General features: G+C 36.5%; 1 protein-coding gene across 1 annotated transcript; it reads right to left on the bottom strand.

Moving 5' to 3' along the window:
- Nucleotides 1-349: 349 nt before the first annotated feature.
- LOC128638055 (sulfotransferase 2B1-like) lies at nt 350-25376 on the bottom strand. Its single transcript, XM_053689925.1, has 6 exons — nt 25241-25376; nt 22033-22244; nt 13771-13897; nt 13590-13684; nt 6405-6585; nt 350-465 (listed from the first exon to the last, which is right to left on the bottom strand). Exons 1-6 carry the CDS (start codon nt 25374-25376, stop codon nt 350-352), a joined length of 867 nt encoding a protein of 288 aa, XP_053545900.1.
- Nucleotides 25377-25610: the final 234 nt, after the last annotated feature.

Genomic DNA, 25610 nt, shown 5'->3' with positions numbered 1-25610 from the left:
TTGGCTTTAACAATACAGGTTATACTGGAACTATGGCTAACTGATTCATTTTTTTATAATGGCCATATATATATATAATGTTCACTATTCACAGTCTCTATACAATGCGGTTACGGGAAAAATGTTTTTGTAAGATATCTTCCTTTTTACATAGAGATGGTCAATTTAGTATTTTCTAATCAGCATTTTACTTATATTCTGTATCCCTTTTATGTGATGCAGCACATGACCCGTTAATGTTGACACATTACCAATCTCCCACTGTATGTCAGCTAAGCTATACTCCTTAGACTTCTTGCCACAATGAAAAAGGAAAGAAACAACCATTTGAAAATTAAATTGAGCCATATCAGTTCTCATCCCAGACAAATTTCATATTGAAGTCTTTCATCTTCTCCTTGTAGATTTGATCAAAATATTCATTCTGAGCTACGGTGAAATGATTTTTCCAATCACCTGAGATCCCTGTAAGCACAAAAAGATAACAAAATTGAAATGTTCAATTGTACATACACCAGTCATGTTGGGCTCCATGTGCTAAGCAGCATAACCAGCTTTTGTGCCCTGTGGGGGGAAATGATATCCACACTGTCCTTCTTGATTTTAGATTAAAATATTGGTAAAACAGAGTGATTTAAAAGATGTTTTTTTTTAACCTATTAAAAGTTTAAAAAACATTAATGATCATACATGCCCAGCTTACTCATCATGCCTATATTTATAAATCGCTTCCTGGTTGTCATCCATTATCGGCAGTTCCGATTGTCGTTGTAGTAAAATAGACATTAAATCTAGTGTGAGTTAACATTCTCAACTGTGTAATAGAATTGAGCTTGCATTCTATTGGCTGATTGGAACAGCCAATAGAATGCAAGCTCAATCCTATTGGCTGATTGGATCAGCCAATAGGATTGAAGTTCAATTCTATTGGCTGATTGTATCAGCCAATAGTATTTTTCCTACTTTAATTCCGATTGGCTGATAGAATTCTATCAGCCAATCGGAATTCAAGGGAGGCCATCTTGGATGACGTCATTTAAAGGACCAGTCATTCGTCGGGTAGTTGTCGGTCTGGATGGATACTCCGCGTCGGATGTCTTCAAGATGGAGCCGCTCCTCATCAGATGGATGAAGATAGAAGATGCCGCATGGATGAAGACTTCTGCCCATCTGGAGGACCTCTTCTGCCCGGTTGGATGAAGACTTCGCCCAGCTTAGCTGAGGACTTAGGCCCGGTTGGGTGAAGACGGCTCAAGGTAGGGTGATCTTCAAGGGGTTAGTGTTAGGTTTTATTAAGGGGGGATTGGGTGGGTTTTAAAGTAGGGTTGGGTGAGTGGGTGGTGGGTTTTAATGTTGGGGGGGTTGTATTTCTTTTTTTACAGGTAAAAAAGCTGATTACTTTGGGGCAATGCCCCGCAAAAAGCCCTTTTAAGGGCTATTTATAATTTAGTATAGGGTAGGGATTTTTATTATTTTGGGGGGCTTTTTTATTTTATTAGGGGGATTAGATTAGGTGTAATTAGTTAAAAAAAACTTGTAATTATTTTATTATTTTCTGTAATTTAGTGTTTGTTTTTTTGTACTTTAGTTAATTTTATTTAATTGTATTTAATTGTAGGTAATTGTAGTTAATTAATTTAATTTATTTAATTATAGTGTAGTGTTAGGTGTAATTGTAACTTAGGTTAGGATTTATTTTAGCTAGGTAGTTATTAAATAGTTAATAACTATTTAATAACTATTGTACCTAGTTAAAATAAATACAAACTTGCCTGTAAAATAAAAATAAACCCTAAGCTAGATACAATGGCCCCTAGTTATCAAGCCGTCAACCTCAAATACGCTGAGGTTGATCGGAACAGCCAATAGAATGCGAGCTCAATCTGATTGGCTGATTGGATCAGCCAATCGGATTGAACTTGAATCTGATTGGCTGATTCCATCAGCCAATCAGATTATTCCTACCTTAATTCCGATTGGCTGATAGAATCCTATCAGCCAATCGGAATTCGAGGGACGCCATCTTGGATGACGTCATTTAAAGGAACCTTCATTCGTCGGGAGTTCGTCATGGAGGAAGGATGTTCCGCGTCGGTGGGATGAAGATGGAGCTGGAAGAAAGAAGATTGAAGACTTCAGCCGGATGAAAGACCTCTTCAGCCCCCGCTTGGATGAAGACTTCAGCCGGATGATGGACCTCTTCAGCCCCCGCTTGGATGAAGACTTCAGCCGGATGATGGACCTCTTCCAGCCCCCGCTTGGATGAAGACATCGCCCGGATTGGATGAAGAATTCAGCTCGGCTGAGTGAAGACGACTCAAGGTAGGAAGATCTTCAGGGGGGTAGTGTTAGGTTTATTTAAGGGGGGTTTGGGTTAGATTAGGGGTGTGTGGGTGGTGGGTTTTAATGTTGGGGGGTTGTATTTTTATTTTACAGGCAAAAGAGCCGTTTTCTTTGGGGCATGCCCCACAAAAGGCCCTTTTAAGGGCTAGTAAATAGAGCTGGTATCTTTTAAATGTAGAATAGGGTAGGGATTTTTTTTATTTTGGGGGGCTTTGTTATTTTATTAGGGGGCTTAGAGTAGGTGTGATTAGCTTAAAATTGTTGTAATAGTTTTATAATGTTTGTAAATTATTTTTTTATTTTTTGTAACTTAGTTAGTGTATTTATTTGTAGGTATTTGTATTTAATTTATTTAATGATAGTGTAGTGTTAGGTGTAATTGTAACTTAGGTTAGTTTTTATTTTACAGGTAAATTTCTCTTTATTTTAGCTAGGTAGCTATTAAATAGTTAATAACTATTTAATAGCTATTCTGCCTAGTTAAAATAAATTGGAAGTTGACTGTAAAATAAAAATAAATCCTAAGATAGCTACAATATAATTATTATTTATATTGTAGCTATATAAGGGTTTATTTTAAAGGTAAGTATTTAGTTTTAAATAGGATTAATTTAGTTAATAAGAGAAATATTATTTAGATTTATTTAATTAATATTTAAGTTAGGGGGTGTTAGGGTTAGTGTTAGACTTAGGTTTAGGGGTTAATAATTTTATTACAGTGGCGGCGGTGTAGGGGGGGCAGGATAGGGGTTAATAAATGTATTATAGGTGGCGACGGTGTAGGGGGGGCAGATTAGGGGTTAATAAGTTTAATATAGGTTGCGGCGGGGTCCGGGAGCGGCGGTTTAGGGGTTAAACTATTTATTTAGTTGCGGCGAGGTCCGGGATCCGCAGGATAGGGGTTAATAACTTTATTATAGGTGGCGGCGGTATAGGGGGGACAGGATAAGGGTTACTAGGTATAATGTAGGTGGCGGTGTCTGGGAGCGGCGGTTTAGGGGTTAATACATTTATAAGAGTTGCGGCGGGGTCTAGGAGCGGCGGTTTAGGGGTTAATAACTTTATTTAGTTGCGGGGGGCTCCGGTATAGGGGGTAGAACAGTTTAGTTAGTGTGGGTGCTTAGTGACAGGCTAGCAATAAAGCTGTCAAAAAGCCGAAGAGCAGCGAGATCGGATGAGTGATAATTCTCACAGTCCGCTGCTCATCGCCCCGTACTTGGTGCGCGGCTTTTTGACAGCTTTATTGATAACTTAGGCGAAATTTTTCAGGTCCGCGGCGGCGATGGTAGGCGAGCTTAGGCGGGCGTATTGGGCCGGCGAAGGCAGGTAAAGTAGACACGTTGATAACTAGGCCTCTATGTAACTATTAGTTATATTGTAGCTATCTTAGGGTTTATTTTACAGATAAGTATTTAGTTTTAAATAGGAATTATTTAGTTATTAATTGTAATTTTATTTAGATTTATTTAAATAATATTTAAGTTAGGGGGGTGTTAGGGTTAGGGTTAGACTTAGGTTTAGGGGATAATTCATTTAATATAGTGGCGACAGTGTGGGGGGGGGGGCAGATTAGGGGTTAATAACTTTATTTAGTTGCGGCGGGGTCCGGGAGTGGCAGGATAGGGGTTAATAACTTTATGTAGGTGGCGGCGGTATAGGGGGTGGCAGATTAGGGGTTAATACGTATAATGTAGGTGGCGGTGGGCTCCGGGAGCGGCGGTTTAGGGGTTAATAACTTTATTTAGTTGCGGCGGGGTCTGGGAGCGGCAGGATAGGGGTTAATAAGTTTATTAGAGTTGCGGTGGGCTCTGGGAGCGGCGGTTTAGGGGGTAAACAGTTTAGTATAGTGTGGGTGCTTAGTGACAGTATAGTAAGAAAGCTGTAAAAAAGCCGAAGAGCAGCGAGATCGATGATTGTTAGTTAACAACAGTCTGCTGCTCATCGCTCCGTACTTGGTGCGCAGCTTTTTGACAGCTTTCTTTGTAATTTTGGAGAGCGTATTCAGGTCCGCGGCGGCGATGTTAGGTGCTCTTAGGTGAGCGTATTGGGGCCGTCGAATGCAAGAAAGTCGACGGCTTGATAAATAGAGGCCATAGACTCCATTGTACTTTAAAATATATTAAGTGTACAGTGCAGTCAGATAACAAACATTCTCTTCTAGAAGAAATTGAGAAATGTTTTAAGTACAATGTCCCTTTAAAGAGCCAGTAAACAAAGTAGATTTGCATAGCCAACAAATGCATGATAAAAAAAGACAATCCAATAGCACTTAGTCTTAATTTCAAAGTTATGTCTATTTCCACTCCTCCTGCATCATGTGACACCCATTAGCCAATCACAAATGCACATACATTTATTCTGTGAATTCTTGCACATGCTCAGTAGAAGCTGGTGACTCAACAAGTGTAAATATAAAGAGACTGTGCACATTTTATTAATGAAAGTAAATTGGAAAGTTATTTAAACTGTATGCTCTATCTGAATCATGAAAGTTTAATTTTGACTTGAGTATCCCTTTAACTAATTTGAATACTTTCACTTTATATGAAATGCCACAGAACTGAAAGCCAAAACATTTTCACATTACAATAGGGTCAATGGGCTTCTAATGCTTAAACATATACGGCTAGATTGCGAGTTTTGCATTTTTTTTGCCGGTCCTAACGCTGCTTTTTAACGCCCGCTGGTATTACGAGTCTTGCAGGTACAGGTGTACCACTCACTTTTTTGGCCAGACTTGACAATACCACAAATCCACTTATGTAAATTGCGTATCCTCTTTTTTTCAATGGGACTTGCATAGCGCCGGTATTACGAGTCTGCCAAAAAGTGAGAGGTAGACCCTCTCCTGTCAAGACTGGTACCGCATTTTAAAGTCAGTAGTTAAGAGTTTTACACTACAACGCCGTAGCATAAAACGCTTAACTAAAGTGCTAAAAAGTACACTAACACCCATAAACTACATATTAACCCCTAAACCAAGGCCCTCCCACATCACAAACACTAAAAGAAAAATTTTAACCCCTAATCTGCCGAACCGGTCATCGCCGCCACTATAATAAATATATTAACCCCTAAACCGATGCACTCCCGCCTCGCAAACACTAGTTAAATATTATTAACCCCTAATCTGCCATCCCTAACATCGCTGCCACCTACCTACATTTATTAACCTCTAATCTGCCGCCCCCAACATCGCCGCCACTATATTAAAGTTATTAACCCCTAAATCTAAGTCTAACCCTAACCCTAATTAAAAGAAATCTAAATAAAAATTCCTATTATTAACTAAATTATTCCTATTTAAAACTAAATACTTACCTATAAAATAAACCCTAAGCTAGCTACAATATAGCTAATAGTTACATTGTAGCCAGCTTAAGGTTTAATTTTATTTTACAGGATAGTTTGTATTTATTTTAACTAGGTAGAATAGTTATTAAATAGTTATTAACTATTTAATAACTACCTAGCTATTACCTAGCAGATTAGGGGTTAATAATTATAATGTAGGTGTCGGCGATGTTGGGGGCAGCAGATTAGGGGTTAATAAGTGTAAGATTAGGGGTGTGTAGACTCGGGGTTTATGTTAGGGTGTTAGATGTAGACATAAATTTTATTTCCCTATAGGAATTAATGGGGCTGCGTTAAGGAGTTTTACGCTGCTTTTTGGCAGGGGTTAGACTTTTTTTCAGCGGGCTCTCCCCGTTGATTCCTATGGAGAAATCGTGCACGAGCACGTTATACCAGCTCACCGCTGACTTAAGCAGCGCTGCTATTGGAGTGCGGTAAGGAGCAAAATTTTGCTCAACGCTCACTTCTAGTCTTTTAACGACGGGTTTATAAAAACTCGTAATACCAGCGCTGTAGGTAAGTGAGCGGTGAGGGAAAACTGCTTGTTAGCACCACACAGCCTCTAACGCAAAACTCGTAATCTAGCTGATAGTTTTGGTGTTTCTCTAACCAATTAGAGATGGATTGATGTTTCACCTCTGAAAATGCAATGTATTTTTTGAATGTTAAAATGATGTAAATCAAAAGGGGTAGGTTGGATAGCTCACCTTTTCTCATAAATGGGCTTTTTTTCTGGTCCATATACAGATCAGGTAGCAGACTGAAGTTAGCCATGCAGTTCTCTTTCATATTTTCAAAGGTGACATTTTGGACAATAGACTCTAAGGTTTCCTCCTCTAGCTCCTTCCCAATGAATTTAGCAATCTTTTTTATACTCCCTCGTAGATCCTGCAATAAACAATATATTATCTCCAAAAATTCAAACAACAATGATGTGCTTGAAAGTCAAATCATTCAAGTAGGATTGCACGCGGATCATTCCAGAGAACTCCTTTTCAGTGGCCATGACAACCTTGCAGCTACCATAATTTAGCAAACATGGCACTGCCTTTAGAGGGGACACAAAATATACATTAATAATATTTAAAGGAGTATGAAACCCAATTTTTTTTTATGATCCAGATAAAGCCTACAAATTTAAACAACTTTCCAATTTACTTCCATTATCTAATTTATTTAATTCTATTGGTATCCTTTGTTGAAAAGAATACCTAGGTAGGCTCAGGAGCAGCAATGCTCTACTTTGAGCTAGCAGCTGATTGGTAGCTGCACATGTATGCCTCTTCTCATTGGCTCACATGATGTGTTCAGTTAGCTCCAAATAGTGCATTGCTGCGCCATCAACAAAGGGTACCAAGAAAATGAAGTATATTTGATAATAGAAGTATAATAGAAAATTGTTTAAAGTTATATGCTCTATCTCAATCATGAAATAATATTTGGGTGTTTCCTGTCCCTTTACTTATGTGTGTTAAAGAAGCTTTGCAATATAATTCAGCTGTCAATCTTCCTCCTTTTCTTGTAATTTAAGTTAGCAAAAAAAAAACCTGCTACATATATAACCTTATTTGGAATTAGCAGATCTGAGAAGATAAGACAAGTCCTAGAAAGTCTGGATTGTTTCCTCAAAATAAGGCAAATGATGGGGGAAAGTTTTGCTTCCAAAAAATAATGTGATAATGTATTCATAATGTTTTTCACAGTCAGCTGGTATGTTATTGTATTGCAAGAATACATAAATCTAGATTACAAGTGGATGATTATTGATATCGCAAGGTGCACTAACAATATTCCAGGCCCATGCTCAGTGCATAATCTAGTATTAGAAGTGAATGGTGAGACAAAATTAACAGGGAATATTTCGAGTGGCCGACATCTCTTTAGCGTACCTTATACTTTATATGACAAGGTGTTGGACTGGAAAGGGTTCAATGTTGTATGTATATATATATATATATATATATATATATATATCACCTGGGGTTAACTGCCTGTGGCTCTGGTGACATCACAGCTTTTTTGGAGTGCTATTTAGCACCCAGGGCTGGATGTTACTGAGTCACAGGATGTGTACCTGATCCGGTCTTGGAGTGCAGTTCCCTTCCATGTTATATATATATATATATATATATATATATATGTGTGTGTGTGTGTGTTTATGTGTGAAGTGGATTGTTATGTGTGCATGCATTTTAATGTGTGCATGTATGTGTGCATATACATACATACTAGACATGTGCAGCCATGAGGAATTTGGTTTGGCTAAGATTTCTGGGAAATTCATGAATATTCGTAGAACATTTGCATTCATTGTCATTAAAGAAATGTAAAATTTCCAAAGCTACAGATGAAAAAGTTCACCTGTACCTTTAATGAGCTGGAGAGCTGTGCAAACCCTATCCTCTACTTCACAGAGCCCCGGCCACGCTAACAGGAGGCAAAGTACGGCGGCTCCCAGGACCTGCACTAAAGGACCTTCTGTGTGTTGGTGTATGTATCAAAAAGACACTGGAAGCTTTTAAAGAAAACTGTATTAGGCTTTACTTGTACAGATGCATCAGCAATATTTGGAACATACCAAAGGACTTGTAAAACTATAGTCAGCACACACAGAGGAGGAAAAACACAATAGAGATTAAAAAAACAACTTCCTTCCTGTATAAAAGAATGAACAAGATCACAGATATAAACAATCAGCAATCTAAACTGAACAGCGCCATCTACAGCATCAATGTTGTTCATACATGTGGTATAGTACATGCTGTTGTATTTCCCAACACCCCTTCTCAACGGCATGTACATAATTACACAACATTCAGTTTCTTTTGAAGAAAACAATGCCGTTCCTTTGGCAACGGCTTTGTGAGTGCGTCTGCAGTCATCTCTTCCGATGGGCAGTATTGAATGTCAATAATACCTTGTTCTTGCATGTCCCTGAGTAAATGATATTTTACATCAATGTGCTTGGTTCGAGGATTCACTCTTTCTGATTGTGTCAACTTTATACACCCTTGGTTGTCTTCAAGAATTGGTATGGGTTTAGACACATCCAGTCCCATGTCTTGAAAAAGTTGACAAATCCAAATTGCTTCTTGACATGCATGTGCTGCTGCTATATATTCTGCTTCCGTTGAAGAGAGTGCAACAGTCGCTTGTTTTCGACTGGACCAACTTATTGTTCCTTCTCCATACTGGAAGATGTAACCACTTGTAGATTTGCGGTCAGTGGTATCTCCGGCCCAATCAGCATCAACATATCCAATTAGTTTTGGGTTTGATGTTGCTGGCAGTCGCAGCTTCATCCGAATTGTTCCTTTTAGGTACTGTATCACCCTCTTTACTGCATTCCAGTCACGTTGACATGGTGTCGCAACTTTTCTACAGAGTATACCTATTGCTGCGGCAATGTCTGGTCTTGCCACGGTGGCAATGTATAGCAATTTTCCAATTGCCCTGCGGTAATTGTCGTTATTGGGTAACAAGTTTTCTATTCCGTTGTTTTTCAGGTAATCTGGTTCCATAGGTGTTTTCACCTCTTTTGCATCTTGCATGTGAAATTGCTCTAATATTTCTGTAATTTTCTGACTTTGGTTAAGAAGATAGCTTCCATCCTCTTCCCTTTCTATTTGGATTCCTAAATAATAAGTGATGTTCCCTAGTTCTTTAATCTCAAAGTTCTGGTTTAATATATGAACTATTTGGTCACAGTCCCCTTCTTGTTCAAAACAAGTTATGATGTCATCAACATAAATTAGGATGTATATCCATTTGTTTTCTTGATGCCTTGAATATAGACATGGATCTGCTTTGCTTCTTGAGAATCCTTGTTTCATGAGTACTTCATTCACTTTTTCATTCCACATTCTCGCAGCTTGCTTTAGTCCATAGATGCTCTTTTGAAGTTTGCATACAAGGTTCGGTTCCCTCTCAAATCCAGGTGGCTGTTCCATGTAGAGATCCTCTTTGATGTCTCCATATAGGAAAGCAGTTTTGACGTCCAGGTGCCTCACTTGCATTCCCTTTCCGGCTGCAATGCTAAGGAGCGCTCTGATGGTGGAGTGTTTTACAACTGGAGCAAAAGTTTCATCATAATCTTCTCCAAATTTCTGTGAATATCCCTTTGCAACTAATCTTGCCTTGTATCTGTGGATATTTCCTTCTGCATCGTATTTTACTTTAAAAGTCCATTTGCTTCCTATAGCTTTGCGACTGGGGGGGAGCTCAGTGAGTGTCCAGGTTTTGTTTTCCTGAAGTGATTTTATTTCTTCTTCGGCTGCTTTTCTCCATTGGTTGGCTTCCCTTTTTGGCAATTTTTCAATATCTTCCCAGGATGTTGGTTCGAGTGTTTCATGTGTCTTAGCGATGTATGACAGCTTGCGGGGTGGTATACCTTTCGTCACCCGAGTTGATTTTCTGATTTCTGGTTGTTCAGTGGGTTCTATTGGTTTGTAAGTAGCTGTTTTTTCTATTGTGAGCTCCACTTCTTGCTCTGTCTCCTGTACAGCTTCACTTTGGTCAGCATCTCTTGCTGATTCAGTGGAGAGGTTCTCTTTATGGCTTTCGAGGGACATTTTTTCTGATGTTTGACTTTCATCAAAATAAACACTGCGGCTTATTGTGATCTTGTTGGTCTTTGGATGAAGAATTTTATAGCCTTTACTTTGTTCACTGTAGCCCATAAGAATGCCTTCTATGGCTGTGTTCTCTAATTTGGAGCGTTTCTCACTTGGAACATGGGCATATGCTTTACATCCAAACACTCTAATATGTCCCATACTAGGTTTTGATCCATTCCACATTTCATATGGGGTGCTCTCAATAGTTTTTGATGGTAGCCTGTTCTGTAAGTATGTTGCAGTCATTATTGCTTCACCCCAGTACTGGTTAGGTAAATTGGCGTCTGAAAGCATGCATCTTGCCATTTCTATGAGGGTGCGATTTTTCCTTTCTGCAACACCATTTTGCTCAGGAGTGTATGGTACAGTCGTTTGGTGTATAATGCCTTGTTTCTTCATGTATGACTCCACTTCCTTACTCATATATTCCCCTCCGTTGTCGGTACGTATTGTTCCTGGTTTCCGTTGAAATTTATTGCTGAATGTAGCTATAAATTCTTGAAGTTTCTCTGATGTCTCACTTTTGTGCTTCATCAGATATGTTGTTGTGTACCTGGAATAATCGTCAATGAAAGTCAGTAAATATCTGTTCCCGCCGGGTGTGGGAGTTTTCATTGGTCCACACACATCACTGTGTATGAGTTCCATGGGGTGAGTGGTTTTTCTTTGACTGGCTTGTGGAAGTGGGGTACGTGTGGCCTTTGCTTTGATACAACATGTGCACTTCACGAGCATGTCACAAGGCAAAATTATCATGTCTTCTGATAAACCTTCCTTTGCAAGTTCCTTTATGGCCTCTGGGTTTCGATGCCCTAATCGCCTGTGCCACAGGTGGATACATTTGTTGTGTGGATTATGAATGGCTGTTTTGGCTTGCTTCCTTTCAGTGATAAGTTTGTACAGGTGTTCGTTCAATCTTCCTTTTGCTAGGATTTGTTTCCTGTTTCGAATTGTGCATTCATTGCCTTGGAACTGAACTGTGAGTCCATTGTTAGCAAGAGTTTTCACTGATAGGAGGCTTCCTTCTAAACTTGGGACGTACAGAACATTCTTTACTAGAATGCTTTGCTTTCCTCCTGATGGTGTGATGCAAGTCAGGAACCCTTGACCATTACCTTCAGCTGTAATACTTTTCCCATTTGCTAGGAAGACTTTATCTTTAGTATTGAAATCAATTTCTGTGAAGAATGTCTCGTCACTTGTCATGTGACTAGTTGCCCCTGAGTCAATGCACCATCCGTGTGGTGTACTATTCTGAGTCACTTTAAAGCTGCCGCTCCATGATGCAGCTGCAGTTTGCTTTGTGGCTGCCTTAGCGCTCTCTCTTGTAGGTGGTTCTAACCTTCGCTGCTCAGCTTTCCAGATTGAGCAGTTCTTTTTCAGGTGACCGACCTTTTTGCAGCGAAAACACACTCTGGTTTCTCTGTTTTGTTTTGTGCCTTCTTGCGCCTTCAGAGCTACCCCAGATCTCTCATTTTCTTCACTATGCATGTTTTCCTTTCTTCTATTATATTCATCAATTAGTTTTCCCTTAGCATATTCTAGTGTTAGTTCTTGTTCAGGTCTGGTTTCTAGAGCATTGATAAGGGCACTATATGACTCTGGAAGGCTGCATAGTAACGATGCTACTATATGATTGTCTTTAATTTCTTCTCCAATTGCACATAGCTGTTCCACAATCTCTAGCATAGCATTCACATGTTCACACATTTCCTGGCCTTTTTCCAGCCTCATCTTATATAGTTTGCGCAGCAAATATAGTTTACTATTTAAGTTTGAACGCTCATGCAGTTTTTGTAGTGCAGTCCACATACCTTTAGCTGTGTTTTCTTTTCTTATGTGAATGAGTTGATCATCCTCCACTAACAGGCTTATAACTGCTTTTGCTTGTCTGTTTTTCTTGTCCCATTCCCCTGGATTATCAGTGGGTCTGTTTGTATCCAGCACCTCCCATAAATCATCTTTGGATAACAGCATTTCAAGCTTAAACTTCCACAGCTGGTAGTTGGTATTATTTAATTTCGCTATTGCATATTTCACATCTGAACCACTTGCCATCTTTCAGTAATTTGGATGCAGCTCTTGTTTCCTCACACAGTATTTGCTTGGATCATAGATGCAACACTTACTGACTTGTAGTTTCTTTTTCTTCAGTGTCTGGGCCCATAACCTGTTGGTGTATGTATCAAAAAGACACTGGAAGCTTTTAAAGAAAACTGTATTAGGCTTTACTTGTACAGATGCATCAGCAATATTTGTAACATACCAAAGGACTTGTAAAACTATAGTCAGCACACACAGAGGAGGAAAAACACAATAGAGATTAAAAAAACAACTTCCTTCCTGTATAAAAGAATGAACAAGATCACAGATATAAACAATCAGCAATCTAAACTGAACAGCGCCATCTACAGCATCAATTTTGTTCATACATGTGGTATAGTACATGCTGTTGTATTTCCCAACACTGTGAAGAAGAGGACCGGGTTAGTGCGGCTCTCCAGCGTGCAAAAGGTATTTAACAATTTAAAGGAAACAAATAAATGCTCACAAATTTGTCAGTATTTATTAGTTTTCTTTTAAATTTCTCTGTGCATTTGTTCTGATATTGTTACGGATATTTGATGCCATCCAAATATAGTACATATCATCCAAATATAGTAGAATCTGCACTCACAGTATAAAAGTGTTTATTAAAGTTACGTTTCGGAGCACTGTAACCCCTTCCTCAGATGAACAGTGGTCTGAGGAAGGGGCTACAGTGCTCAAAAACATCACTTTAATAAACACCTTGTGTATTGTAAGTCCAGTGACTATATTTGATAACTACACCAGGGTTATCAGAGCACCTGCTTTTTACTGACCTATGTGCAAAGGGCTTTACAGAAATGATTCTCAACTTGAGAACCTGTCTGCATGGATTTGCATTGAACGGTCAGCGGTCCACTAGCTGGATGTATCATTACACTCTGTCTTGGTTGAGTGTGTAATGTCTCCCGCTTCTCTCACGCGAAATAAGGGCCTGTGAATCACCCTGGGCGATTGTGTTCAGGATGATTTCAATACGGTACCTCAGAGATAAGAGAGTATAAGAAGCAGAGGTCTGCTGACCAATGTTTTGTACATTGTGGGAAGAAGGTTCACATGTGTGAGCCTGCCCCACAAGGGCTCAAAAGCAGTTTACACTGCTTAATACTTTGATCCCTTAGTATTATTTCTTAAATGTATTAATCTATATTTTTTTCCCAGAAACAGTTTCCAGACATCTATATTTACCTTCTGCATATCTTCATAGGAGTGCAACATGAAATTTTCCTTTCCTGCAAACTCCATCCAACCTTTCACATGGTCAAACCAAGAGCCATAGCCCACTGCAATTAAATAAAATGAATAGAATTTTGTTTTGCCTTTTGCTTGTTTTTAATCAGATTAATATTTTACCATTTCCAATACTCACCATTTCCTGAAAGGAAATCATTTATGAACTGGTCAAAACTTTCAGGATCTTTAAAGAATGCACTCATTCTGGCAAAATGATAAAATGAGACTAGAACATCCTTTGGGTTCCTAATGGTGTATATAACCTTAAAACAAGCAAAATATAAGGTAATTTTTCTTTTTGTGCAAAATATTTGATTACTAACCCCAAATTAGTAAAATAATTAAAGGAGCACTACATTACCCTAAACATTTAAATAACATTATATTAACATTTGCAGCAATAACTGTGTTTTTGCCTTTTATTTCTAGCTGCGGAGCTTGTTTTTATCCCTTAATTCACTGCTGTCCGTTTTTTAAATAAAATGCCTTCAGAAGGTTAAATTGCCAATGCTTTCTAGATCTGAGTGATATTGGGAATTGAATACAAGATAAAAACAAGACTAATGGCACTACTATGGATAATACTTAGGATACTCTGTGTAGTGACTAAGATTATATATCTTTTTACAAATAATTAGCAGAGTCAGGTGCTGTGTACTTTTTAGTTTCAAGAAAAGAAAAGGAAAATGTCAACCCTAGGATTGAAAATATTGTACACTTGGAAAGCACTCTTACCTAAGAAAAAGAGGCTCTGGGTTGGAACAGGGATTCTTAGGGAGGGGAGATGGTCTTAACCATAACAAGTTAAAATTTAACCTTTATTAAGATTCTCAATATACTTGACTTAAAAACACAGATGAGGTAGGGGATATCGTGTGTAGAGCGTAGAGAGTTACTGATGGGATTAATTCGTAAACCTAGGATAGACAATCCCTAGTCAGGAATCTATTCCCTTTGCAAATAAATAGTATGCAGTACTGTTGGATATTAGTACAAGTGTTTAGTGCGACTGAACATGGTATTAGACTTCTTAATAATGGTGTTTTTTACATTTATTGTTCAAGTCTGCTTAAGCAACTTTATAGTATTAGATTGAGGCTTAAATTGTTAATACATTGCTATGTTGTCACTCTTGCTATTATGTATTCTAAATAAAAGTTGCTATTAGTATCACTCGTGCCTCTGTTACAGAACTGGATGGGAAAAATAATCTTGTTCTCCTTATAGGCTATAACTCATCATATAGGTAATACCCGTGTTAGGGCTAATATAAACGTTCATACAGCCACATTCAATGAATATCTATTGGAGACTTATGATGATGCTCTCAATATTTCCCCATATCGGGTTAATTCCTTTTAATTTAAATAAACTTGGTGTGCTTTTCTCTTGTTTATTTTACAGCAGGTCATTTCAATGCAATATAGTAAAACTTTTTCTAATATTGATAATTGTCCAGGCTTCAACTGACAGTGCAGTTAATAAGTTAGACTAGGGGGTACCATGAATGGGATAAATACTGTACGGTGCTATCAGGTGTAGATAGGAGTGTTTGGTGCGACTGAACATGCTATTCAGCTTGCTGCTGTTGGTAGTACACCTTAATAGTATTTATTAGTTTGCATTCACTGTTCCTGTCTACTTAAGTAATTTATATACATTTATTAACATCCTGTTCTTCAACAAATCACTATGTTGTTAGTAAAAATATACTCATGTTGTCACGAAATATATTGAGGAGGGTATTCAACTTCTGCTAGTGAGTTATACTCTGCTTTATGAATATCATCGTATTGGTGCTAATAAGAACGTTTTGGATAGCCTAATTTCTGTGAGTACCTACGAAAGACTTATAAAGGTATGACTAATATTTCCCAATATCAGGTTAGTTCCTGTAAGTTTTAATAAACCACAGTATGCGTTTATCTAATATATTTTTTATATATATCTCCAGCAGGTTAGTTATCCTGCACTATGATAAAATGCTTTCAAATCTAAGTAGTTTTACTGGCTTCAACAGGCAACGCCTTCAATAGTTTTTAAGTAGGGAAATACCATGTCTTGGATTTATAGGTTATTCTGTTCCACTAGGAACATATAATTAATTAAGTCCACAGGTAAGACAGTTTAGATGTACATAGTAGCTCTATAATTCATAGTTTAACTAAATAAATTGTACCGGATAACTATTACTGCTATCTGCTCAGTAATCAACTAGAATTATAACAACAGCTGCTGCAAAAATATCTACCCCAATCGCTTTGCTAACAAACCACTAGTAGAGTAACCATATTGTCGGCTAACTGCCGAAAGTAGCGTTTGTTACAAGTTTTTATAGCTAGGCTGTCAGGGTTTGGCAGTTCCCCATGTCATCTGCAAGTTTAAAAAGTTTTGCTTTAAGCGTAACAACTAAGCCCTGACTCGCCACTATTATGGCATTCTCAAAGGGTATGGCATGGCGTTCATCTTTTATGGACTCGCCTTACTCCCCTTTTGGTGACGTCATAGCCAATTATAGTCGATGATACTAAGAGCCAATAACCATGACTTTCGCTTGTCGGATAGCTGTTATCCACTTGCTTATTGGAGGATTTACCGGTATTCTAGCTATAGGCATTCGTTGAATGTCATTTAACTGAATATATTCTCTATATTAGTATTAATGGTTCTACATGTGTCAATTTAAAGAATTACATAGACATATTTCACATGTGTAGTAATAACATAGTATGATTATAAGTTGATTGGCATAGATAGAATTGCTATGATGATAAAATTAGGTGTATTAATACTACATTGGGATCTTGTTACTAAACAGTCTACTGTCTATTCATATACAGTGGACATTCTAAACAACAACAGCCTGAACATCAAATTAACATATGAATGTAGCCAAACAGAGATAACATTCTTAGATCTGAGAGTGCTCAAGAAAGCAAACGGAATGCTAGGTACAGATCTATTTAGAAAAGAGACGTACTGAACAGTATTGTATTGGTAGCCAAGTGCACATGCTCCATGCACAATAAAATCCCTTCCAATAGGGAAATTCCTAAGGACCAGGAGGAATTGTTCAGAAGATGAATTATATCAAAAAAGAGCATCAGAAGTAGCTAGTCGTCTCAGCCAGAGAGGGTACAGTAGAGCCTCTATCAAAAAGGCAAAACACAGAGCCAAAATAACTAACCGACAGGATCTAATAAAACCAAAATCCCGACAGAAGGATGGGAAAACAAGACTTGTATTAACATACAATGCACAGAGCCAAGATATAATTAAAATTATTTAAAAACACTGGCATATTCTACAATCCGATAACATACTGGAAAAACTAATAGGGCCTAAGATAGAGGGGAGCTACAGAAGGACAAAGAATTTAAAAGATCTCATCAGTCCCAGCCACTTTGTGCACAAAAAGAAAAGCACAAAGAGAGATAACATACCTAATGGATCATACTCCTGTGGTTCTTGCACAAGCTGCAAATTCTTGAAAAAAACCACCACAGTGAAAGATAGATTTAACAATGTACATCACATTAAATCTTTTATCAACTGTAAAACCACCGTAGTAATATTTGTCTTGAGATGCAGTTGCCCGAAAATTTACGTTGGCATGACAACACGCAAATTACACACACGTCTGCAGGAACATGTACGCAATATTAAAAATGCAGCCAAGGACCTACAGAACAGAAAAACCATCACATCTGTGGCACAACATTTCTATAAATTCCATCAGGGTAAAACCAACCACCTACAATGCTTTGGTGTACAAAAAAAATCAATTTTGACATAAGAGGTGGAGACAAAGAAAAATTACTACTACAATACAAAAGCAGATGGATTTACCTATTGAATGCCATTCAACCAAATGGGTTAAATGAACACAATAATTATGTTTCATACCTATAAACAGAGGAACATAGCAAAAATCCAGAGATAATATATGGGGTATTGAGAATAGAAATATACATCAAAACCCAACCAGACTCCAGTTATAACAACTACTGAAATTGACAGCTAAAATTCCACTCAAGATGATTGTAGTTGAATATAAATAGGTGATACAAATTGTTAGGAGCATACATTAATATTCTCAAATCGGTACCCAGTGAACACATATTAAAATGTTAACACTCTTAGGCAGATAATAGTCACAAGCCAACATAGCACAGTCTAGTTTAACTTCTAAAAATGTGTGTAATACTCCCTTTGCAAGTACAGATATAGAGGGCGGGTTTTGTATATTTACAGTAGGTGATAGACTTAACTGTAATAGGTTCAGCACCAGTCCAGTAAACACTAAGCACCACTAAGCACTGAAAAGAAGTTGCTAGCAAAAGAAAAGGAAGATGCCACATTATCAACGCACACTGCAACTGTTACCATCTCACATAGCCTAACCCAGATCTCACTAGGATTAAGAATAATGCTTATTTTTATTTTTTGTTCACCATACACCTTACAAACATCCCATTTTACCCATAGTCACCTTTTAATTTATTCTCCTCATTCACTGTTTTAGTTTATTCCCTTTTAATCAAACTCTTTTATTATAAATTAGTTTACACTAATATTTCACTCCTGTTTGATTTTCACCACTTCACGTGAAGAACCTTACTGTATTATACTACAAATATCCCGACGATTATACACAAAAATTATCTCCCTTGCATTAGATTCGTACATAGAGGCAATTTATGATTTGCCATAGATCCTTGTGACATGTTATTAATAGAGTGATAAACCTGGCTTATGATGTGTGTCCAGGATTACCTAAAACTGAGCTATAACCAAAATCAATTAATCATTTTGTCAGGGACACATTCAAATATAGCAGGTGATACGAATATGAGTACAGTACCAATGAATGCAGCATACTATTATTCGGTCACTCATATACTGACATATACTGTTTGACAATATCCCTAAAACAATATCCACTGTATATGAATAGACAGTAGACTGTTTAGTAACAAGATCCCATTAAGATCTCAATGTAGTATTAATACACCTAATTTTATCATCATAACAATTCTATCTATGCCAATCAACTTATAAACATACTATGTTATTACTACACATGTGAAATATGTCTATGTAATTCTTTGAGTTGACACATGTAGAACCATTAATACTAATATAGAGAATATATTCAGTTAAATGACATTCAACGAATGCCTATAGCTAGAATACCGGTAAATCCTCCATTAAGCAAGTGGATAACAGCTATCCGACAAGCGAAAGTCATGGTGATTGGCTCTTAGTATCATCGACTATAATTGGCTATGACGTCACCGAAAGGGGAGTAAGGCGAGTCCATAAAAGTTCACGCTGAACGCTGCACCGTACCCTTTGAGAAAGCCACGATAGTGGCGAAACATGTCAGGGCTTAAAGCAAAACTTTTTAAACTTGCAGATGACATGGGGAACTGCCAAACCCTGACAGCCTAGCTATAAAAACTTGTAACAAACGCTACTTTCGGCAGTTAGCCGATAATATGATTACTCTACTAGTGGTTTGTTAGCAAAGCGATTGGGTTTGATATTTTTGCAGCAGCTGTTATAATTCTAGTTGATTACTGAGCAGATAGCAGTAATAGTTATCCGGTACAATTTATTTAGTTAAACTATGAATTATAGAGCTACTATGTACATCTAAACTGTCTTACCTGAGGACTTAATAAATTATATGTTCCTAGTGGAACAGAATAACCTATAAATCCAAGACTTATGGTATTTCCCTACTTAAAATCTATAGAAGGCGTTGCCTGTTGAAGCCAGTAAAACTACTTAGATTTGAAAGCATTTTATCATAGTGCAGGATAACTAACCTGCCGGAGATATATATAAAAAATATATTAGATGTACGCATACTGTGATGTATTAAAACTTACAGGAACTAACCTGATATTGGGAAATATTAGTCATACCTTTATAAGTCTTTCGTAGGTACTCACAGAAATTAGGCTATCCAAAACGCTCTTATTAGCACCAATACGGGTGATATTCATAAAGCAGAGTATAACTCACTAGCAGAAGTTGAATACCCTCCTCAATATATTTTGTGACAACATGACGAGTATATTTTTACTAACAACATAGTGATTTATTAACATCCTGTTCTTCAACAAATGTGGATAAATTACTAAAGTAGACAGGAACAGTGAATGCAAACTAATAAATACTATTAAGGTGTACTACCAACAGCAGCAAGCGGAATAGCATGTTTAGTCGCACCAAACACTCCTATCTACACCTGATAGCACCGTACAGTATTTATCCCATTCATGGTACCCCCTAGTCTAACTTATTAACTGCACTGTCAGTTGAAGACTGGACAATTATCAATATTAGAAAAAGTTTTACTATATTGCATTGAAATGACCTGCTGTAAAATAAACAAGAGAAAAGCACACCAAGTTTATTTAAATTAAAAGGAATTAACCCGATATGGGGAAATATTGAGAGCATCATCATAAGTCTCCAATAGATATTCATTGAATCTGGCTGTATGAACGTTTATATTAGCCCTAACACAGGTATTACCTATATGATGAATTATAGCCTATAAGGAGAACACGATTATTTTTCCCATCCAGTTCTGTAACAGAGGCACGAGTGATACTAATAGCAACTTTTATTTAGAATACATAATAGCAAGAGTGACAACATAACAATGTATTAACAATTTAAGCCTCAATCTAATACTATAAAGTTGCTTAAGCAGACTTGAACAATAAATGTAAAAAACGCCATTAGGTGTACTATATATATTAAGAAGTCTAATACCATGTTCAGTCGCACTAAACACTTGTACTAATATCCAACAGTACTGCATACTATTTATTTGCAAAGGGAATAGATTCCCGACTAGGGATTGTCTATCCTAGGTTTACGAATGAATCCCATCAGTAACTCTCTACGTTCTACACACGCTGCACACGATATCCCCTACCTCATCTGTGTTTTTAAGTCAAGTATATATGTTTGTTTGTGGACTATTATCTTATTGAGAATCTTAATAAAGGTTAAATTTTAACTTGTTACGGTTAAGACCATCTCCCCTCCCTGAGAATCCCTGTTCCAACCCAGAGCCTCTTTTTCTTAGGTAAGAGTGCTTTCCAAGTGTACAATATTTTCAATCCTAGGGTTGACATTTTCCTTTTCTTTTCTTGATATTGGGAATTGGTCTTAGATAAACAATGAACATATAAGATTCTGAAGGGAAATGTTTGAGGAATAATTTAAAGTTTTGGGTAATGGAGCATAGACTGGCAGACTGTTAAAGAGAGTTCCACAAATAGTCCTGAAGACCGGATTAGGAGGTGGTTATAAGAGGTACTGTTAGATCAGAATAAGAGCAAAGGAGGCTAGAATGAATGTATATAGAGATGAGGTGCAACATTGTAAAGGACTTTGTAGATGAGGGTTAGACTTTATCCTCAACTCAGTATAGGAACTGTCATAAAGGATTAGGGGAGGGGTAACAGGGGGATCATCTTGGTGGAAAGCTTTAAGACAGACTAAAGTTGAGGCAATCTGTAGAAAAGTAAGCCAATAAGAAGGGTGCTGTAGTACTCTATATGTGACATAAGGAGTGAGCTTCTAAAACTTCTGCTTTTATTTGTTAGGGCATTGACCATATCCATGCCTAGAGAGAGATTACTAACTTGACAAACATGAAGTGTACTTGATTTGTGAGTTTAACATTGTTTTCCCCTTATTAATTGATCAAAGGTTGGGGTCTCAATCTATTATTAGGTATGTGATCAATAACTATTAGTTAAACCCAAAAACAAAGTTGTAAAATTATTGGAGATTATGGGTTCCATGTACTAAGCACCGGGACAAGTTTGCACATGTGAGCCTGCTTCCCGCTGCTTTTTACACTTTCCACCACCTCTGAGGCTGTGGATTGAAATCACCCAGAACACACTCACTCAGGGTGATTGACAGGGGTGGCATTACACTCTCAACTGAGTGTGTTATGGTACATGCGGGCAGCAGACCCCGTAAAGGGTCCGCTGCCAATTTGTTGCAAAGCCATGCGGACAGATTCTCAAGTTGAGAACCTTGTCCACACAGCCCTTAGTACATGGGGCCCCATATATAAGCATTATAGCATTGTAGGCAACATGACAACCTAATAACTTACTTCTATTACAGAGCTATAATTTATTCAATTTTAAAGAACTGAAGAGGAACTCTTCACAAAAGTAAAAGCAAAAGTATATCCCAGTAGCTCATACTAATCTCTCTGCATCATTGACATGTTTTCTTGGGCATCTTTATAAAGATTTATTTGACTGCTCCCCCTTATAAACTTTTTTGGGCTATTTTGTGAGATATATAGCAGTTGTTATATGAATTGGTGTAGTTTACGACAAAGTGTTACCTTAGCGTTGGAGCTAGAAAAAGATTTACAAAAAATGTGTCTGCCAAGATGGCTGGTGATAAGTCTCGGGTTGCCGTTTGCAGTTTGCAGTTTTTCACCCACACCTGGTGCTTCTATCCAAGGTACCCTATCCCAGTTTGGAACGGTTTTAATCCAGGTTGGATCCCCATTGGTTTTAATAAGACTTAAAATTTCCATCATCCAAGTCGTACCTAGCAATTAAAGCAAATAATTCATGAAAATAGTTTCATTAAGCATCAAAACAAAAAGATCAATCATGTTGTGTCTACATATATACATGTACTGATATATATATTATATATATATATATATATATATATATATATATATATATATATATATATATATATAATATATACTAACTCACATACACATATTTAGACATATATATATATATATATATATATATATATATAACTATATGTAGTTTTTTATATTTGAAAAATAATTTGAATGTCAGTATAAAACTGTTTAAACATACAGATGTTCTTGTATTTTTATTTTTAATATTTTATCTTTATTTCATCATGTTGATCTGGAAACAGATGGTTCTGAGCAATAATCCGTATTATTTGATATTATTCTAGTGTGTATTGTCCTTATTTTGTACAAAATAAAAATATCATAGACACTTTTTAAATAAAATAAATAGTTATTATATTAAGTGCTGAACTAAGTTGTTTCTGCCATAATTAGGTAATGCAAAAAAAAATTCCTTAGTTATACTAGCGTTTAAAGGGACACTGAACCCAATTTTTTTCTTTTGTGATTCAGATAGAGCATGAAATTTTTAAGCAATTTTCTAATTTACTCCTATTATCAAATTTTCTTCATTCTCTTGGTATCTTTATTTGAAATGCAAGAATGTAAGTTTAGATGCCGGCCCATTTTTGGTGAACAACCTGGGTTGTTCTTGATGATTGGTGGATACATTCATCCACCAATTAAAAAGTGCTGTCCAGAGTCCTGAACCAAAAAAAAAAAAGCTTAGATGCCTTCTTTTTCAAATAAAGATAGCAAGAGAACAAAGAAAATTTGATAATAGGAGTAAATTATACAGTTGCTTAACATTTCATGCTCTATCTGAATCACGAAAGAAAAAATTTGGGCTCAGTGTCCCTTTAACCCTAATGTCACAATATATATATATATATATATATATATTTTTTTTTTCCATTTATGTTTTAATGGTGGTCTTATAAAATCATTACAAAAAATTGATGCTATCACTAGAAAAATTAAAATGCAAATACTAGATAAGAATTAAAAACAAAATTGCTGTAATTCTTCAAAAAAAATTGTGGAAGTTCAGTCTACATTTATCTTCTTGATAAATTTATACACAATATAAAAAAATAAAGTAAACGGGGCTAATGCTTATAAACCGCATATCCACAGAATTTTCATGTTTGATCATTCTAATAGTAATGATTGGTTCAGGACATATAATATGGAATGTAAAAAACTGGCCACAAGTTTTCAGTGCTATTCAAATTCAGTCATATTGTCCAATTTACTTGAAATAAGGGTGCCTCGTACTCATAACCTCTCAAGGCATTAAAAATAACAGGCATGTTTTGTACACACCACTCTTCACATGACGTGTATATTGTTGCAGGACACAATAGGCTCTTGCATTTTTCAATAAGGATATTGTGCAAATTTGCTATTCAAAAATAAAAGAGAGCAGGCTAATTTACATCACGTTACAAAAATTCCCCACCTGCTGGGAAACTCTATTGTAAACAATTGGGCAAAACAGCCAATAAAGCAGCACACAGACAAATCATTAATGTGCATTTTATGGAACTGGTTTATTTATCCGAGCATCCTGCTACAATAATTGCGTTCAGATGAAAATTATTTTTTTAATAAATAATGAGTGGTTTTGGCAAGCAAGCATTTGCATTGTTTTCAAGCAAATATACAAGCTTTTACTTGATTTCTGCTCACATTATGCTACATGTGAAAAGCAAGCGATATCATTTATATTAGTTCTTTTCATTAAAGGAGGTGTATTATTTTGAATTAATTTTGGAATAAGAATGAAGATATGCAGGTGACTTGAAGTGTGTTGACATGAATTGTAAGGAAATACACTTGATATTATGTAGCATATCTTTTTAAATTTCCCTGTAAATGTCAAAAATAGGATCTTTTCCCCCAACTTTACCTCTCTCCTTGCTCTTGCTGGAGCATGCAAAAATATATTAATTTGCAAATGTAATAATCTTAAAGGGATACTAAACCCAATTTTTTTTATTTCACGATTCAGATAGAGCATGTTATTTTAAGCAACTTTCTAATTTACAACTTTTATCAATTTTTCTCCATTCTCTTACTATCTTTATTTAAAAAGCATTTTGGTTTTAGAACCTGGGTTATGCTTGCATATCAGTGGCTAAATGTAGTCACCAATAAGCAAGCACTTTCCAGGGTGCTGAACCTAAAATGGGCCTTCTCCTAAGCTTTACATTCTTGCCTTTTAAATAAAGATAGCATGAAAACGAATAAATTGATAATAGGAGTAATAAGGAAAGTTGCTTAAAATTGCAAGCTCTATGTGAATCATGAAAGAAAAAATGTGGGTTTAGTGTCCCTTTACGTGCATAGCACTCTCCACGAATCATCATTGATTAAGATAATTTTCTTATTTCTTGTATTATTTATTGCATCTAAAATAAGTCATTTTAAAATATTGTAGGTTTTTTTCTGCATTTTTAAAAACAGGCACCTAAAAAATACATTGTTGCTTTTATGTTTGTGGGATGTGTCACTGCCTGTTAGTAGGCATTTGATAGTTGTTAGGATGCATTGTACACAAACATATACTTCCTGTTAGTTTCAAAATTATTTAAACAACTTTAATATATAAATATATATATTATTTAGCAAAATAATTTAACATAAGAATACTGTGCTTAAAAGGACATTAAACACAAAATGCATTCCATGCACCTTCCTGTAATCATGGGTGTAACCATTTTGGAACAATGGTTACAGTGCAGGTATATTAAGGACAGTTGCTGCACAAGGGTAAACAGGTCAGCACTGGAATACAAGGAAAGGCAAATTTCAACAGGGCGGCACCCATGAATAAAGGGAAATTAAGGGAGTTCCCTCAATAATATGATTATAAAGTGTATTTAGTATTCAATGTGCCTTTAAACACTGGCCTTTAAAGTACCTGATTTAGGAAAAGTGATATTAAAGATATCATCATCATAAACTTGGAACTTATTCTCTGCAAAGTCAATATCCTTCTGTGTTGTAGACATGACAGGGTAGAGTGTTCCTTTGTAGGTGAAATATACTTCAGACATACTGAAACCTAAAAAAAACAAGCATATCCACAACATTTTAATTTAACCAATAATTTTACCAATAAACATTGTTGTTAAAAAGATCAAATTGTAAACAAAGTCCACAAACAACATCAACTCTCTCTGTATAAAAAACAGCATAAAGAAATCTACAAGGTAATTTATATGACTCTACTCTTTAATCAAGAACATGTGAGAATTGGTTCATTCAGCATGAAATTTAAAAAAAAAAAA

This window comes from Bombina bombina, chromosome 8 (genome assembly GCF_027579735.1).
Source record: "Bombina bombina isolate aBomBom1 chromosome 8, aBomBom1.pri, whole genome shotgun sequence".
NCBI classification, from domain to species: Eukaryota; Metazoa; Chordata; class Amphibia; order Anura; family Bombinatoridae; genus Bombina; species Bombina bombina.
The sequence above is the reverse complement of the archived record's forward strand: the minus strand, read 5'-3'. Positions and strand labels throughout refer to the sequence as shown.